An 18,210-nucleotide genomic window follows, 5' to 3' on the forward strand; every position below is an offset into this window, starting at 1 on the left:
CTAGAAGAACATGGAAGTAGCTGTCTTGCACAGGTGGATGAATTGTCATTTAGCCTAGTAAGGGACAGGGAACCCATGTATCTCCAGATGCTGTTAAACTCACAATTCCCATCAGCTCCAGGGATGATGGAGAGTTTTAGTCTGGCAACATCTGGAAGGCCACAAATTCCCCACCCCAGCCTACTAGAATCATCTCTTTCTCATGAAACTCCTTTACATATTCAAATCTTCTGAGTCTCTGCTCTACATTCCCACCACCAGTTGTGGTAAAGGAAGCAGGTAGTTGAGACAGGACATTCTTGGTGGTGGCACCCACTGTTTGTTTTTAACTTCACAATAAGCTGCCTTTGGATTTTTTTTCATGAACAAAAGAGGTTGAATGTAAGAATTCCTTAAATAAACACATCCGGAACACACAGAAACGCATTTCACTTCTGAACTATGCTACCTGCCTTAACGTGCTTCACATATATTATCTCTCCAAGCCTTACAAACTGTTCTCCCCTTGCTGAAGATCTGAAAAAAGGCTCAGGGTACTGGCTTAAGGGAAAGACCATTGTTCATGGGCAGGATACCTTCATTGGAAGCAAAATGTCTGAGGTTCAGGAGAAGGGCCATAGCAAAGTTGTAGAGCAAGACTGTAAATAAAATAACCAGCAGTTCCATTCTTACAGCACTTGGGACATGCATTCTCAGGCTCCACGTCAAAAGCACTGCTGCAGGCAGAAGAAAACCAAAAACTGAACCCAGTTGGTTCCCTGAATGGCCTTTATATCCTGAATAGCTGCCAGTCACGGAGAAGTCTTTGAGCACATTCAAGTTTCCGGCAGCCTGTGGAGAACAGGACTTGTGTGTGTGTGTGTGTGTGTGTGTGTGTGTGTGTGTGTGTGTAAGTAAGGAAAGAAAAAAGCCAAAAGCAAAACAAAACAGCTGGCTATACAACAACATGCTCTTCTTTCAAGGCTTCTGCTGACCTTTCCTTCAGTACAAAACTGGTTTCCCTGGGGGGAAAAACAGTATGAGAAAGGCCCAGGGGCTGCCCAAATGGTTTGCCAAAGTTCCGAATTCAGGCATCCACGTAGCTCTCCCTTCCGTCCCTCCCCAAACCATTTTATTTGATATCGTTAACCCCACTGCTCTCCCACAGCTTGCCAAACCATAGAAGTAGAAAATGAAACAGTTGCTTATACTACCCATTTGAATGTTTCAGCAGTTTCCCCAAACCGGCCGCTTTAGCCCACGAGAGCATGCTGGAACACGGTTTCATTCTCTCTGGACAACTGCAGTCCCAGGCTTAAGTGGACATCATGTGTGATGGACAGGGCCCCAAAAGACAAGTAGGTCTTTTCCACTGTGCTTCCGACAAAACCCACTTCCTGAGTAGATGGCGTCTAAAGGGAACGGGCCATAGCTTAGTGGCAGAGCATCTGCTTTGCATGCCGAAGGTCCCGGGTTCAATCCCAGGCATCTCCAGGTAGGGCTGGGAGAGACACCTCTCTGAAACCCTGGAGAGCTGCTGCCAGCCAGCTGTAGAGCACACTGAGCTAGATGGTCCAGTGACCTGATGACCTGACTCAGTGTAAGGTCAGATTTCTCCATCCATGAAGCACAATTTGACCGGAAACGAGGAGATGCTTGTGATGCTCCACCACAAGGTGTGGTGATGGGCACGAGCACAAAATGCTTTGAAAGGGGAATTTAGAAACTCTAATTTAGGAGTGGGGAACCTGTCGTCCTCCAGTTGTTGTTAAGACAACCATTCCCATCAGCTCCAGCCAGCATGGCATAGATCAGGGATGATGCAGTAAGGGACCAGCACAATCTGCAACATGGATGGGAAACCTCAGGCCTTGGGGAGAAATGTGGCCCTCCACATCTCTCTCATAGAATCATAGAGTTGGAAGGGATCCAGAGGATAATCTAGTCTGCAATGCAGGAATATGCTATGGCTGGGCGATATATCGTCCAAAACCCATTTGAAGTCCATTATCATGATATCAATTTCATTGTTTTTGACCTGGCAGTATTTCATGGATCATGGTGTGTGCGCTATGCAAAAATCACAATGTGGGACAAACCATGAAGCCAGCCAACACCTCGACATAGCTCCCTCCTTATTTCAGACATTGCAATGTTTTGCTGGTGATATATCATGGTAGACAGCCTGTGGTACACAACATGGATGGGGAGTCAGTGTGGTGCAATGGTTAGAGTGAAGGGTCAGGACTGGGCAGACCCAGGTTTCAAGCCTTGTCATGAAGTGACCTTGGGCCAAGCCATTCTCTCTCTCAGCCTACCCTACCTCGAAAGCTTGTTGCAAAGACAATATGAAAATGATGAGGACCATGTAAACGGCTTAAAGCTCTCTGGAGGAAATAATGTAATAAATAAAACGAACAGAAGCACAGAAGAAAACCTGTGTTAAGATATACAGAATAGGGAAGAGCAGGAATGCTTACACTGCCAGAGCCACATGTGAATCTGAATTGCCAAGAATTAGATCTTTTCAAACCCTTTTATAACTGCCTGAAAGAATTTTTTTACAGCAAAAACAGACTAAGTTCAAGGTCACAAACATAAGGAAAAGGAAGTTAAACCCATAAACAGAATATGGAATCATAAAACGAAAAACATGTACACAGATCTAGAAAGACAAAAACACACTCTCTCTCACACACAAACACAATTAGATGGAAATTCAGTCACGGAGCCAAGTCGATGGGAAGGCAGCAGCCAAAATAAACTTGAGACAGTGGCTAAGAGAAAAAGGATAACCATTATAAACTACCTACATCAGCATTAAACCACCAGAAAGAAAATGTCAGACTGCTCCTTTGTCCTCCTTGACCTGAATTTCCCATCAAAACCACATAAGAAAAGATCTATCTTGTCCCCCTTCTTAAGGGCAAACAATGCATTTTATTATTCACACTTAAAAAGAAAAAAAGAACAATCCCACAAAACAACTTGCTTAAAACTTGCTTATTTAGAAATAAAATGGGGTTATATCAGCAAAGATGGAGACTGATCGAAGGCAGAGAGGGGGGCAGGGGAAGGAGATGAGAAACCCAAGTAGCCAATTATCTAAATTTTCACAATGAGGAAGACAGCAGAGAGATGCAGGTAAGAAGCATGGGCATAGCCATGATTTATTGGGGGGTGGGCAGGCTTCATGTTAGGAGGGGAAGAACCTTAGTTAAGTATTTTTATTTATTTATTTGATGGGGGAACCAGCTACCCCCCTGCCTACGCCCATGGTGAGAAACAACAGTAGCCAAAGGGCAGTGTGTGGGGCAGAGGGAGAATATGTTCAATTTACAGTCACACCTTGAAACAGGCATGCTCCGGATCAGGGCCCTGCACCTGCTTTTTCTTCCAAAGAAAATTGGCATTTTTAAGCCTTTTCTTTCTCTAAAAGTGTGAACAAACTGGTTCAGACAACAATATCTTGGCTTAATAAGCAGAGATAGTGCACAAACCTTTTGTTTATACATGGAGTGCCTATACACATGCAGCAATTAAATCAGGAAGCTTCGGCCATAGTTTTCCATTTAATCCTAACTAAGAAATGGTGGTCATCAGCTTTGGTTACCAACCACAGCTGGCTGCAGAAACCAATAGGAGGAAACCTTGACAGCCTTGTATAACAACTATCCTAAGGTTTCCTTGACTTGAGCAACTTGTCAATAAGAGAAGATGATGAGCAGACTTGCCTCACCTACTCAAGAACCTGAACATTAGGCCTGTTTGGACCATGTACCTTGCAGTTGGATTACTGGTTGGGGCATTTCGATGCGGAGGGGGGATGACCATACCATTTTTCTGACCCGGTCTTCTTTTCAGCTATGTGGCAGCCTCTTTGTGCTAGGCCACAGCTTCACGGCTGCCATTTTGTGAATAGTGTCTTAGCCTGTCAGTGGATAAGAGGGAGCTGATCTGACCTCTTTGTGCTAGGCCACAGCCTCACGGCTGCCATTTTGTGAATAGTGCTCAAGGAACGTTTGAAAATTCCCTTCAAAAATCGGCAACATTCAAAGCAAAGATGCCAGAGCACGCTGGAATATCACACAGAAAACAGCCAAAAACTTTATATTGCTTGAAAAGAAAACAATGTAAGTTCTGTCCTGAATGCCAAGCGATAGGTGTACACCTCAAGGAAACAGCTGACCTGTCATTGAGTTCTCGGATGTGCAGAGCTGCTCCCTCAGCTTTTCCACGTCATCAGGGTGAACCTGCTCATAGAGAGTGCTTCCAAACCACTCTGACTGGGGCTGGTTGAGAACAGGAGTGACAGAATCGGACACGTAGATCACCCGGCCTGTCTCAGCAGCAACAACGAAGAGGAAGCCATCTGCAGCTTCAAGGATGAGGTGTTTCAGTTCCTTGCCAAGAAAAGGAGAAGAAACAAGTAATTTAGGGAGCAAGCCTAAATAAAGGAAAAGCAAATTTTAACAGGAGTGCATAATTATTTTTGTGCTACTTCTTTTCAATACTGCATTCATTTCCATTAGCAAAGGCCGGCTTTTGTTGGACAACGTATTTGGATAAAACTGCAGTAGTTTAGTGAATTGCTTTGTTTTACTTGCATTCAGTCTGTCATTCCTGTTCACCGGGCTGCATTCAATACTCCCTGTCCACTTTCGCAAGGACAAGTATTAATGTGGATAAACAGAGGAACCCAACACAGCAGCTGCGCTCATGGAAATTTATTGTGTTGTAAACAGCTTTGGGATTTTTTTCTTTAAAACATAAAGCTGTATAGAAATGAAGTTAATAATAATACTAATAACAATAGCAACAACAATAATAGCAAGTCAGGATATCAAGTCATGTTTCAAATGTAATGTGCTGGCTTGCCTGTAAGCCAATAGCTATAGTTTCTGGTTACACATGTAACAGGAAACTGTGGTTAAGAGCAGAATCCTGGCTTGTTCACTTGAAGAAAGGAGAACTCTTTGGGCATGGGTATGTAGCTGCATGTAGATAAACACTATTCATTTATACCCTGGCTTATTAAGTCAGGATTTGATTGTGTGAATTTGCCTAGCATCTTGGTCTGGTCATAATGCTAACTCGCTACTAGGTGGAATCTGTGGCCCTCCAGGTGTGGTTGGAAAACAACTTGCTTCAGCCCCAACCAAGACAGCTTATGATGGATCCCTGGCCTCACAAAAGTCAAAAGCTACAAAATAAGCAACATCTGATGGGCCATGGGCTCCTCATCCCTCTGCTAAACCATGGTTTAGTGTTACATGTATGAGCTCCCCCTCCCTCCCCTTCTGTAAGGAAGTCATAAGCTTTTGTCTCCAGCTAACCACAGTTTGCAATTATGTGCAAATCTGGAACTAAGGTTAGTCTTACCTGTGGCATCCCCAACCCCCACTCTTTTACACATATACAATCTTCTCATTTGGATCAAATGCAGGGGAGATAACTCTGGGCCACAGATGAACTCACATATATGTTTGGCTTACCTTACTGATCTCAACGGATGAAGAAGTATACCAGTGGTTTTCAACCAGTGTGCCCAGCACCCTGGGGTACCTTGAATGATGGTCAAGAGGTGCCGCAGTCAACACCAGCCTCTACCCCTCTTTCCTTCCCTCCCTCCTCTGATGCCCTCTTGTGTCTCTGCCTCCCAAAGGCTTGCACAGCTGTTTGTTGCAGCAGCCCTGGCTACAAGCTACCAAGGAATGGTGCATCTGGGGATGGCCAGGGGGTGCTTCCCAGGGTCCTGTGGGGGCAGTGTGAGGAGGCACCTCTCTTTGGGGTGGGGGGGCAGCTCAGAGCCGGGGGGGCAGCTGCGGCTGCCTAGAGGATTCCCAAGGAGAGGGGAGAGGAGGATGAGGGAACGATCCACAAGGGAGGGTCTTTGAAAAAGGGTGAGAGGCTACCAGCTCTGCGCGCAATGGGTGACAGAACTGGGCTCCTGAGCCCCACAGGGGTGCCGCAGAAAGCTCAAGGGAGCCATGGACTAAAAAAGATTGAAAACCTCTGAAGTATACAACCAAAGACTTAACTATGCAGAAGCCATTTCCCAAAACTAGTGATAACACAACATCGCTAACAAAACTAAAACTAATACGAAAAGGGTGGCACTCATTCAAGCTCAAGCCACAGCAACCAAAAGCTTGCCGCAACGACAAAGATTTTTTTTTTATGGTGCTTCTGAAAATGCTGACATGTGTCTGCAGAGGAAGGGAGTATTCCACAACTGTGGAGCAGGTGTGGTAAGTCCCATGTGCACATGAAGTCCCCTTCATTCTACCTTATGTTTTTAATGCAGACTAAGATGTTTTATGCACGTGCTGCCAGACCAGGAAGTGCAAGTCTGGGGCTACACATTCTCATGACCCCTCTGATGAGGTTCAGGCAACTTCCTTGTGGGAAGAACTGCCAGTATCTTATTCAGGATCCACCCAGGCACCATCCTCTGACTCAAGAGAAGGAGGCCCTCACAGTACACTCAGCTTCACAGAAGTCTACAACACAAGGCAATGGCCCTATAACCAGCCAGTCAGCTCTCCCAGGAGTTGGAACCTACTATACTCCAAGTATGATCACCCCTCTATCCTTTGTTAATTTGTACAAATTGCCTCGCAATGCAACATAGCAGTGATGTAGACTTCTCTTCCCCCGCTTCCTCAAATACAATTCCATGAAGCAAGGAAACCAAGGCATGCCATGACACAAATAATACCATACAGAAGAGGGCTGGGGGAATACGGGCCTGTATCTAATGTTCTCTGCTAGTGCAAGGGCTCATTCACAAGCAGACGGGTGAATTTCAACGCTAAGCAACAGGGGAGCCAAATGCAACAGGTGCACACATGGAAACTTGCTGCGCAACAGATTGCACATATTTCGCAACGAAACTACCAGCATTCTCTTGCACAATGACATTCCGCTAGCTTAAAACGTTTCACACCAGCAGAGGTAAACCGCTAAGTGACTTGAACTTAGCACTACACCAGAGACAGTCCCTGGCTGACATTTTCCTTGGCAGCTGTGTGTTTTGTATCACACCACCCCCAAGTATGGCAAACATCTGCATCACACTAGTAGACGGAAAGACTAGTAGACTGGAGACTGAAAGGCACAGGGGTTCGAAGGGCAGTTTCCACCCACTGCACAACAACAAGTCTAGTTCTGCCATCCCGTCCGGGAAGTGCAGTCAAAGTGGGGCAACCTTTGACTGCGCTTCTCCGTTGGTGGCAAACAGATGCTTGCTGCTGTGAGTGTGAAACTGCACTGAAGGCTCCCACCCCTTCGTTCAGGGCCATGGCCTTTTTCCCCAAAGAAAGCCACCCACCTGCTCAGTGAGGAAGGAAGGCTTATATGCTCCATCGGTAGATTTGTTCCCAGTGCCCCTCATGGACTTCATGTGTGACACTGCCATGCGGAGAATGGTCAGCTTGTCAGGTTTGCGCGCCAAGGCGCTGCAGGTGGGCACCATGTCAGAGAGCTCGGTGATGTACTGGGTCATCTTGTTCCTCCTGCGTCTCTCGATCTCACTATGGTTCTCCCTAAACGCACATAAGAAGGAGCAAACCGAGAGAGAAAGCGAGATGCTGTCGGTAAAAGATGCAGTGCTTGGAAATCGGTACAATAGTCAGAGCACGTAGGAGGGTTGCGTCACACTCTAGCATGGCCAAGAGACGGAGAACCAAAAGGACAAGGCTACGGAGAGTGTTGGGAGGTCCATTCTTAGGGGTTCCAAATATGTTCTATGGGCCAGGGCAGAGCTTCCCAATCTTGGATCTCGAGTTATTCCCATCATCCCTGGCCACTGTTCCTGCTAGCTAGGGATGATTAGAGTTGGAGTCCAAAAACAGCTGGAGACCCAAGTTTGGGCAACCCTAGGCTAGGGCAACTTTTCCCAACCAGGTGTCCTGCAGATGTTGGTAGACTACAGCTCCCAAACCCCTCTTACCATGTTGGCTGGGCTGGTTGGAATCCAACAACATCTGGAAAATACTGGGTTGAGGCAGCTTTAGCACCATCCCAGTGATGGCCCTGCATTTATCCTGGTGCAGCAGGGATGGGGAACCTGTGGTCCTCCAGGTGGTGCCAGATTTCAGCTCCCATGAGCCCCAAACAGTTTGACCAATGGTCAGGGATGATGGAAGCTGTGGAGGGTCATAGGTTCACCACCACTGTGTTACAGCCTTCTTGTGGCTGCCATCCAGTCTTACAAAAATAAGCAATGGTTTGGGGACCAAAGGGACCTTTGGCAATGGGTGGTCCAATTTCCACCAAGAGGGAGAGGTTCATTGCACCTCCCTCCCCTACATCACTGGTCAACGTCCCAGCCTGTCCGAGCCATGCCATGTTGGTAGAAAAAAAAACTTATCGGGGGCACCTTTCACTCAGGGACTTTCGAAGTGCATAGCAAGGTAAAGCATTCTTTTGTCTTCCATTTTGCATTTTGGGAAAACTAAGGCAAGCAACCCCAAGCCTAGTGATTTCTTACAGGCACAGGAGCACGGATGGAGCCCCCCCGTCCACAAAGCCTGGTGTTTTTAATGGAGGAAGTAGATCCACGTTCACATTTATTTGTATGGGCAGATCTTCCTTCTCCACTGAAGTGTATGGTGTGGGTCTCTGCAGGCCGGGGAGCTCCATGCGTGCCTTGAAGTAAACACAGAGCTCGACATTGAGACAATAAATTGGTGAACACTTGGGTCACGTAACCACTTCAAGTCCAATCTGAGCTGGTGGGGAGAGAAGGGAACCAATAGTTTCAAAGAGAGCTGTAGGATTACAAAGCTTGAAAACGAAGCTTTGAAACACTTATAAATAGGACTCCCCATACTTGAGCCAATCTGTCCAGCGAAACCTTCTATCAGTTCAAAGAAATGTTATGTTCCAAGCAAAGTGAACTCCATGCTATTTTTTAACTGCCCCCAGACAACCCAGATAAGAAATTCGGTGATTAAGAAGTATCAAAATAGCCCAAATGAAAAATAAATAAATCATGCAATAGGAAAAGTCAAATTCTGCAACATGCATAAATTATACAACTGAGCAGATTTTATTTATATTTTAGTTGCATAATCCATTCTAGTTTTGCAGATCACAGGGAGGGGACAGGAAATTATGGAAAGTGGTGAAACTCCAGGCATCACACAAAATGGCCACATGCCCAGAGCCACGCGGGTTATGATGTTCAAACTTGTATCTTGTTAGTAAATGTGTTGGATTGTAAGTTCTTTGCAGGAGAGAGGCAGGGTCAATAATATTGGGGTGGGGTGTTACTCTAAAATGGCTGAAACACATTTTGCATTTTGTTCCAAGAACTTAAGTGAGGGGCAGCTATAAAATGGGGAGGAAAGGATAAAATGTATTCCAGAATTTCTGCCAGATTTTAAACAGAGAATCTCTCCAGGGAGAACAAGACAGTTCAAACAGAAATTTTCTATAAATATATGTCCTGAAGGAATCAAAAACATATATATCACAGAGGGCATTGGTGCATTATGCTGAAATGGGTGCCTGTGGTGTGTGGATATGTGAGAGAGTTGGGAGAGGTATCAGAGAGGTATTAGCCCCTTGGTATACCTGAATTTAAATGCCCAGCATGCATGATAAGTTACCTCTCACCAAAACCCTTCTGCAGAACAAGACAGCTTGATTGCATCGATGGCATCCGAGCATTGAGTGATGCCTCAACAAAGGAACAAGTCAGACCACTGGTCCATCAAGCACCATACTATCTAAAATGAGTGGCAATGGCTTTCCAGGGTTCCAAACAGATCTCTCTCCGAGTCCAACCCATTGGGGATTGAACCAGGGACTTTCCGGCTCTGCCATTAAACTGCAGCCCTCGGCAGAGATCTCCCAGAGCCCGCCTTCTGAAAGCACAGACACATTTAGATGTTGCAGTGACGTCTTTGCTGCAGATCCCAGACACACCGCCCAGGGTTCCATACACAGTTTCCTACGCGCTGCCTTCAGTGTTAAAATCATTTTGCCTCCCCAAAATTGCTTAGCCGGGTCTAGACAGTGGTGGGAAAGTGATTCGCAAGATGCAAGCAAGAAGCTAGGCCAGCTGCTCACTTACTGGATGGCATTAAGTGAGATCCTTGGTCAGAATAGAACACAACTGGTGCATCTAGCTCAGCTGGTAGCTCCTCTCCAGGATTCCAGACAGGGTTCACTCCCAGCCATACCATGAGAATCATAGAATTGGATGGGACCCTGAGGATCATCTAATCCAACCCCCTACAATGAAGGAATATGCAGCTGTCCCATACGGGGATCAAACCTGCAACCTTGGCATTGTCAGCACCATGCTCTAACCAACTGAGCTACCTGGAACTGAACCATGGGACTTTCTGCATGCATAGCAATTGTTCTACAGCTGAGCGTCAGACCCTTCCCAAATGTCCCCCTATTTATCCCAGCTTCTTTACATCCATTATCTTCTGACTGTATATTATAATTGTTAACGTTCCAATATATGCTCTGGCAGTTATCCGTGTTGCTAGATGAGGTTTTTAGCTTGTTTTTGTTCACAACTTTATTTTTCATTGAAAAGCTTGGTTCTGTTATAAGACAGGCTTGTCCCTCACTGTTCTCTCAACGCCTACCTTGAGTATTTTTCCTTATCCCCAGAGATCATACCTGTAAAAGACCAAAAAAACACATAATAAATAAATAGGGTTACAGAGGACAAGCATGACAAAGATATCACCATGTACTCACGTTCAGCCAGATGGGCAGGGTATAAATAAATTACTGTTGTTGTTGTTAACAACACATCTGGCAATCTTACAATTGACTTGCCTCAAAACGTAATGGCAAACCATTGTTTAGTGTTGTGTGCACAGTCTCAGATTCACACACTCCTTCCTCTAGTGCAGGCATGGCCAAACTTGGCCCTCCAGATGCTTTGGGACTACAACTCCCACCATCCCTAGATAACAGGACCAGTGGTCAGGGATGATGGGAATTGTAGTACCAAAACATCTTGAGGGCCAAGTTTGGCCATGCCTGCCGAGTGCAACCATGTAATGTAAATTAGCAGATTCGTTTCCACGTTTAAAGTAACCACAGTTCCCTGTAATGTCAAAACTTGGAGAACTGTGGTTAATTTAAACCAGAGGTAGCCAACATGGCGCTCTGTCGTACCACCATAGCCATTAGCCCCAGCCAGAATGAGCCAAAGGTCGAAGGTGATGGTAATTATACATCTAGAGGGCACAAACTGAGTTCCCTTAGTTTAAACTATGGTTAGTGAATAGACTAGGGCTATCAGCCAGCTTGCTTGAATGAACCACAGTTTAAATCAACCACAGCTTTGATGTAATGGGGAACTGTGGTTAGCTTAAAAGTAGTTGTGGTTGCTTTTCATCTCCTCCTTGCAGCTGCACCGAGGGGAATGTGGCAGCACTTGGTTTGCCGTGGTTTGTGCAAGCAACACTGAAACTATGTTATAATATTTCATCTGAAAAGGCCCAGGTGCGATTTTCGGATACTTTCTGTTGTCACACACATCTGACTGTGGTTCACGTGAAATAACACCATATACGTGACTTTTTCAACATACAAAAGTTATCCATAGCCCCTTTTATTAAAAAGAAAAGAAAAGCCCTAGGGCTTTAAATACATTTTGAATTTTGCCATGATGCTGCAATTAGACTCACTGAGCAATGCAAAAACTTGAGCCTAAAAAATAGCAGCCAAGAGGTTGTTAACGCTGCATGCAGCTGATGGATCTAAGAGCTCCCGGGAAGCTGTTAAGATAAATGCTCCTTTGTCATTCCATTCATTTCAAGAGAAACTGCTGTCTCAGGTTGTGCGATGACAGCGCAGTAAAACTGCAGTAATAAAAGCTTACAAAGTCTGACATATTACAGAAGACAACCCCTGGTCATTCTGATTTACTTTCAATACACTGCAGCACTGTAGGTTGCCAAAGCATAGGAAAATTATATCCAAATAAACCTACTACATTGAGCGCTTCTGTCTTGAAATTGGAGAGGTATAAAATTCTCTAATGAAATAAAAATAGGGCTGTGATGCTGAATAAATTATTACAGTGGTACCTCAGTTTATGAACTTAATCTGTTCCGGAAGTCCGTTCTTAAACCAAAACCATTCTTAAACTGAGGCGCTCTTTTCCTAATGAGGCCTCCTGCCATTGGTGCCCTTCCACCGTTCGGATTCCATTCTTAGACTGAGGTAAAGTTTTCAAACTGGGACACTATTTCCGGTTTTGCGGAGTTTGTAAACCTAATCATTCTTAAACTGGGCTGTTCTTAAACCGAGGTACCACTGAAATAGTTTTTACTAGTAAATTTTTAAAAAATGATTTGAAAGATGAAAGCATCGCCAGCAGACATTAACAATGAGAATACTCCATTAATTCTAATTCAAAAATATAGATTGATATAAGCAGTCCTTATGTCCAAAGAGGTGTCTAAATGAGATTGATGATTATAAGCTGTATAATAATAATAATAATAATAATAATAATAATAATAATAATATTAATAATAATTATTATTATTTTATTTATACCTTGCCCATCTGGCTGGGTTTCCCCAGCCACTCTGGGCAGCTTCCAACAAAAGATTAAAATACAATAATTCATCAAATATTAAAACTTCCCTAAACAGGACTGCCTTCAGGTGTCCTCTAAAAATCAGAGAGTTGTTTATTTCTTTGACATCTGATGGGAGGGCAGTGAGATCATTTGGCCACTGAGTGGGTGGTGTTTGATCTCCCAGCCTTGTAAAGTAAGGCCACATTTACACCATAAATTTAAAGAGTGATGATACTGCTTTAAACAGTCATGGCCTCCCTGAAAGAATTATGTGAGCTATAGTTTGTTAAGGATGCTAAGAGTTGTTAAGATGCCCTTCTAATCCCCCTCACAGAGCTACAATTCCCTGAGTTCCATATGAAGAGGGGTTGATTGTTAAACCATCCTGGGAACCATAGCTCTTTGTTAGGAATAGAGATTTCCTAACAACCCTAAACAACAAACTACATCTCCCAGAATTCCTTGGGGGGGGGAGCCATAATTGTTTAAAGTGGTATCATAGCTGCCATAAGGTTCAAAAAGTCAAAAATAATTTATAAAAAGTACTCCCTCAGAAGAGGCACATCCTGGCCTATGTAGAAGAGGCACATCCTGGCCTATGTATGAGGAAAATGGGAATGTTACTTTTAAGGGAATAAAAATAAAAAAATTCCTTCCAGTAGCACCTTAAAGACCAACTAAGTTAGTTCTAGGTATGAGCTTTCGTGTGCATGCACACTTCTTCAGATACACTGGTTGATGGACTTCCATTTCATGCGGCTCAATGTGGTGCCTTCCATGGTTCCAGTTACAGATAGGTAGCCGTGTTGGTCTGCCATAGTCAAAATAAAAAAATTCCTTCCAGTAGCACCTTAAAGACCAACTAAGTTAGTTCTAGGTATGAGCTTGTGTATCTGAAGAAGTGTGCATGCACACGAAAGCTCATACCTAGAACTAACTTAGTTGGTCTTTAAGGTGCTACTGGAAGGAATTTTTTTATTTTGACTATGGCAGACCAACACGGCTACCTATCTGTAACTGGAACCTTTTAAGGGAATGTCTGCCATAAAACATGAGTGCATCACCTCAAAATCTTCAGCCTGCAAGCCTGCGCCCAGAATCTGTGTTAATTTTTAAAAGTTGCAAAACCCCAAGCGGTGTTTCAATTACAATACTACAGGGCACACTCTGGGCTTCAGAATTATCTGGAATATAGGGAGACTCAGACAGACTATTAGTTCATCCAGCTAGGATCATCCGCATGCACAACAGATGATCTATCACCGAAACATGGCCCTGGTTGCATTGTTTCCTCACTTGTAAATTTATGTAGCACTGATGGATTAAAACTTGCGATGACATCTTCAATTGGCAGCCCTATTATTAAGTGTAATAAATTTCAGCAACAACCCTGGCAGACCAATAATCCAAGTTTGTTTACTATCTCCACTAACACGTCCCTTTTTGGAACCCTTAAAAAAACCAAAAAAACTTCACCTTGAAAATTTGCTGGGTCCTTCACCATCTTCATCATCAAACTCCATCCTGGGGGAAAAGAAAAAATGGTAAGTCTTCTGAATGAGTCATTCTGATTTAAAGAAACAAAGGCTTCAATGTGGCCTGTTTCTGTTTTTTCTATTGAAAACCCTTTCCCCCCTTTTTCTGTTTGCTGGTGCTGCTTCAGAAAGGAAGGAAGGAAGGAAGGAAGGAAGGAAGGAAGGAAGGAAGGAAGGAAAAGAAAAGACTGGACTAGATTTCATTAGCAGCCCTATCCAAACGCCACATTTTAATGAACTAATTCGAAACAGATACGGCATGGCCATGTAAAAGAATCATTCTACCTCAGCCTAGCCCAGTTTCCAAAAACAGGATTCTAAGACCACCTATGACCTTCCCATGTTTCTTTAGTTCCTGCTTCCCACCTCCAACGTCCCAGAAGAAGGAGGAAGAAACTGCTGGAAAGCTGGTCAGTAGCTCCCACCTAGAGTTTGGCTCTGCCTAGACTCTTGGTATGTCCAAGGAGCTCTGGGCAGGAGCACATGACCCGTGTCGTCCCCAGAGCATCCTTCTGAGGGAGTTCTGGGCCCAACTCTCAACTCCTGGACCAGTTTCTTTTCCCACAGCTTTCCTCAATGAACTCTTGTTCTGCTCTCTAGTCACCGTCTGGAATATCTTTAACTTTTCGTGGAAGAACTCCAAGAACCCAAAATAAACTCTGACATCCACGTACCCTTCTTTTTTTTTTTTTTGCCTCCTATGGATTCTAAAGGGTTTAAGAACAGACATAACTCCCAGAATGCGGTGCGGTTTTATAACTGCAGGGAGACATTTGCAGCCATGTGGAGATCAGAATCCAAAACCCACGAGATACGAGCGAGGAACGCTTAGGCCAACCTTTGCTGACCTGGTGCCTTCCAGCTGCTTTAGAACTATAACTCCCACCCATCAGCCCCAGTCTGTATAGCTGATAAGAGTCGCAGTCCAAAATGTCTGAAGTGGTTGATGAAGGTTGTCTTAGGACTTATGCTACTCTGGTTTATTTTTAAAATTCATCATGCATTTTAAATTCATATTGTATTATTTCTATCATGTTAGCCGCTCTGAGCCCAGCTCCAGCCGGGGAGGGCGGGTTACAAATAAAAATAAATTATTATTATTATTATTATTATTATTATTATTATTATTATTATTATTTTCTAAACCCTCTCCCCCCAGGAACTCGAGGCAGTGTACATGGTTCCCCTTCCCCCCATTTCATCCTAACAACAACCCATTGAGGTAGGCTAGGTTAAGAGAAAGTACAGTGGTACCTCAGGTTAAATACTTAATTCGTTCCGGAGGTCCGTACTTAACCTGGAACTGTTCTGAACCTGAAGCACCACTTTAGCTAATGGGGCCTCCTGCTGCTGCCACGCCGCCGGAGCACGATTTCTGTTCTCATGAAGCGTATGTAACCTGAGGTACCGCTGTAATTGATCCAAAGTCACCCAGTGAGCATCATGGCTGAGCTGGGATTTGCACCCTGGTCTCCTGGCCCTTGTCCAACACTTTAACCGTTACCACACAATGATTTATATTGCCTTTAAGTACTTGAAACTTCAACTAGATCATGCTCACAGTTTGCAATCCCATCATTTATATTTTCCTTGACAGAGAGAGAGAAAATGACACTCTCTGCATCAAATCAAATTCTTTCAAAAAAGCCTTTTAATTCCTCGGTGGGAGCTGCGGCTGTACGCATATTGGTGAAGAAACAGTGACATCCAGTGGACAGTTTGGCAAACTGAAAAATAAAATTTGTTTTGCACATGAGCCAACCCAATATAATTTTAAGTCAAACTGAGACAGCATGTCTGCTTCTTTGAAGGTCCTCAACCATCATATTCACATTATCGCTTACTTCCATCTTCAATATCCTCCTTACGTCAATTATATTTCACTTTATGTCATTTATTTACCATGAAGAATCTAGATCTATCCCTTTATATTTCCTCAACAAAACACAAGGTGGGAAAGTTTAGTGCAAAAAAATAATAATGCATAAATAATGCATTTTGAGACTGGCTGAGATATTTGCTGCTTCCTCCATAAAGAACAAGCACAGAGAGTGGTGGGCAAATGGCCTCTTGAAATTCAGAACACTAATTGGGGAAATGTGCAGTTCTCTACGTTTTGTGATGCAATTCTCCAGCCATAAAATGTGTGATATCTTTTGGCTTTCAACTCATTGATTACTTTTATTGCTGCTCTTTGACTTTTCTCTCATTTGACAATGTACAGTGGTACCTTGGTTTAAGAACAGCTTAGTGTCTGAACAACTTGCATTAAGAACGCTGCAAACGCGGAAGTAGGTGTTTTGGTTTGTGAACTTTGCTTTGGAAACAGAACATGTTTCACTTCCTGTTGAGTGTGTTCCATTTGTAAATTGAGTCCCCCACTGCGATGGGAAAGCATGCCTTGGTTTAAGAATGCTTTAGTTTAAGAACGGACTTCTGGAACGCATTAAGTTCGTAAACCAAGGTACCACTGTATTTTGAGGAACACTTATACAAGGCATAACAAAGGATTTGAGGCCGGTGGGAAATGTTTCAGAACGCATCATCAGAGGCTGTGCATGCCTTTGAGGAGGTGGAGTTAACAAGCTCTGCACCTCATTTTTGCCCTGGGGGAAACTGAGTCACACCCCAGAACATACCAAATCTCTAATCCAGATAGATTCTCAAAATTCCATCCCAACAGAAGCTATGTTTGCATCAGTGGGGTGCGTCCCATTATGTTTTGAAGACTGGGCTATTAACCTTTAGGATCGTAGTACATGGTGTGTGAAATGCAATTCCGATCTCACTTGACCACATCAGATGAGATCCTCTAGCCAGAGCGAGTAAATTGCACACCACAGTGTGGTGGAGTCTCCTTCTTTGAAGGTCTTTAAGCAGAGGCTTGACAACCATATGTCAGGAGTGCTCTGATGGTGTTTCCTGCTTGGCAGGGGGTTGGACTCAATGGCCCTTGTGGTCTCTTCCAACTCTATGATTCTATGATTCTATGATTCTAAAACAACGGCAGAAGTAATACTAAGAAGAAAAATGGTATCACTGCAGAGAAAGACCTTTCTTTTGTTTTGTTTTCCAAAGTACACAAGAGAGAGAGAGAGGCAGGTCCTTTTTTTAAATGGAAATGTTCAAAATGAAGGAATAATTCTCTTTCCCATTCCATACATTAATTGCCCATTGCGAAAGGACTGACCAAAAACCAGAGAAATAATTATATTAATTTGAATTTTTCAGTTCCAAGCTGCTAGATGTCTTAAATATAAGAAAAATGCAAGCTAAAATTTAAAAAAGAAAGCAAACAAAGCCTTTTGGATTGCAGTAATATATACTTACTTACCTGGGAGCAAACCCTGTTGAGCTCAAGGGGACCTACTTCCAAGTAGGCATTTACAGGATTAACAGTAAACTGATGCAAGGATGAAAGGCATGTGTTACAAAGTTCTCTTCGATACCATGTGAGAGGGCAGGAAAAACTTGTTTAAAATGTCACTAGAGTGAAATTTAAAGACACTTAAGGAAAGAGTGATACACAGTCAAGAGATGAAAGCTTTGTTCGGGCCAGTTCCATCTCTAGGCTGCAGGTGGAGACTTGCACATTTGAAAGCTTCCCCATGAAAACACAACTTCCTACAGATAGATTGGGAGGAGAGAGGGAAGCCAGGACTGCCTGGATGACGTCATGTCTGAGTGAATGTACAGAATAAGATGAGAATCTAAGCAATGATTTAAAACACACAGAGACACCAGGTACCTGGCCCTTATGCCATAAAGGTGCATCCTTCAATTAGTATGGGAGGCCCCTGGTGGAAAGTTCAAAAGCCACAGCATTTTCCCATTAGAGCCTTACACAGCATCTTGCCCCTTCCTAAGAAGAAGAGTTTGGATTTGATATCCCGCTTTATCACTACCCGAAGGAGTCTCAAAGCAGCTAACAATCTCCTTTCCCTTCCTCCTCCACAGCAAACACTCTGTGAGGTGAGTGGGGCTGAGAGACTTCAGAGAAGTGTGACTGGCCCAAGGTCACCCAGCAGCTGCATGTGGAAGAGCGGAGATGCGAACCCGGTTCACCAGATTACGAGACTACCGCTCTTAACCACTACACCACACTGGCTCCCAGTGGTAAAACCA

General features: G+C 43.9%; 1 protein-coding gene across 4 annotated transcripts in view; it reads right to left on the reverse strand.

The window, feature by feature from the left end:
• ARNT2 (aryl hydrocarbon receptor nuclear translocator 2) overlaps nt 1-18,210 on the reverse strand; it is a 145,801-nt gene that overhangs the window by 89,420 nt on the left and 38,171 nt on the right. For all 4 annotated transcript variants that reach the window (XM_082198476.1, XM_082198475.1, XM_082198477.1 and 1 more), the window contains exons 3-5: nt 14,027-14,074; nt 7,313-7,526; nt 4,169-4,382 (exon numbers count right to left, since the gene is read on the reverse strand). In XM_082198476.1, the coding sequence (XP_082054602.1) occupies nt 4,169-4,382; nt 7,313-7,526; nt 14,027-14,074 (476 nt within the window). The remainder of the gene's footprint in view (nt 1-4,168; nt 4,383-7,312; nt 7,527-14,026; nt 14,075-18,210) is intronic.

This window comes from Podarcis vaucheri (assembly GCF_965113315.1).
Source record: "Podarcis vaucheri genome assembly, chromosome: 14".
NCBI lineage: Eukaryota > Metazoa > Chordata > Lepidosauria > Squamata > Lacertidae > Podarcis > Podarcis vaucheri.